General features: G+C 62.7%; 1 protein-coding gene across 1 annotated transcript; it reads right to left on the minus strand.

Annotated features, from left to right (window-relative positions):
* Positions 1 to 324, minus strand: DQ04_27661000 (hypothetical protein; the record flags this gene model as incomplete). The annotated part of the gene is made up of 1 exon (XM_009318386.1): positions 1 to 324. A coding segment is annotated over one exon (324 nt), but the record flags the coding sequence as incomplete, so codon positions are not given.

Consider the following 324-nt stretch of genomic DNA (forward strand, 5'->3'; position numbering starts at 1 on the left):
CGGGCTCCTCTTCAACCGTGCGTGCGGCATTCGGTGACGACGCGGCTGAGAGCGAGCGGGTTGCACGGCTTGTACGGGGGGCGAGGCGGTGTGTGGCCGGCGTCGCGCTGCCACTAGAAGCACCCTCCACTGCCTTGGATGAAACCCAACCAGCACCACCATCACCACGGCAGCAGCAGCAGAAGCAGCAGCAGTGACATTACTGCGACCGGGTGAGAGCGTACTGTTAAGAAATCTGTTCGCCGAGGAGGAGGTGTGTAATGTGGTGTAGCCAGCTCGCCCGGGAGTGTGCGTGTATACGCGTGGTGGCGCCAAACTTCCTGC

The sequence above is a fragment of the Trypanosoma grayi genome (genome assembly GCF_000691245.1).
Source record: "Trypanosoma grayi strain ANR4 Tgr_2766_V1, whole genome shotgun sequence".
Lineage (NCBI taxonomy): Eukaryota > Euglenozoa > Kinetoplastea > Trypanosomatida > Trypanosomatidae > Trypanosoma > Trypanosoma grayi.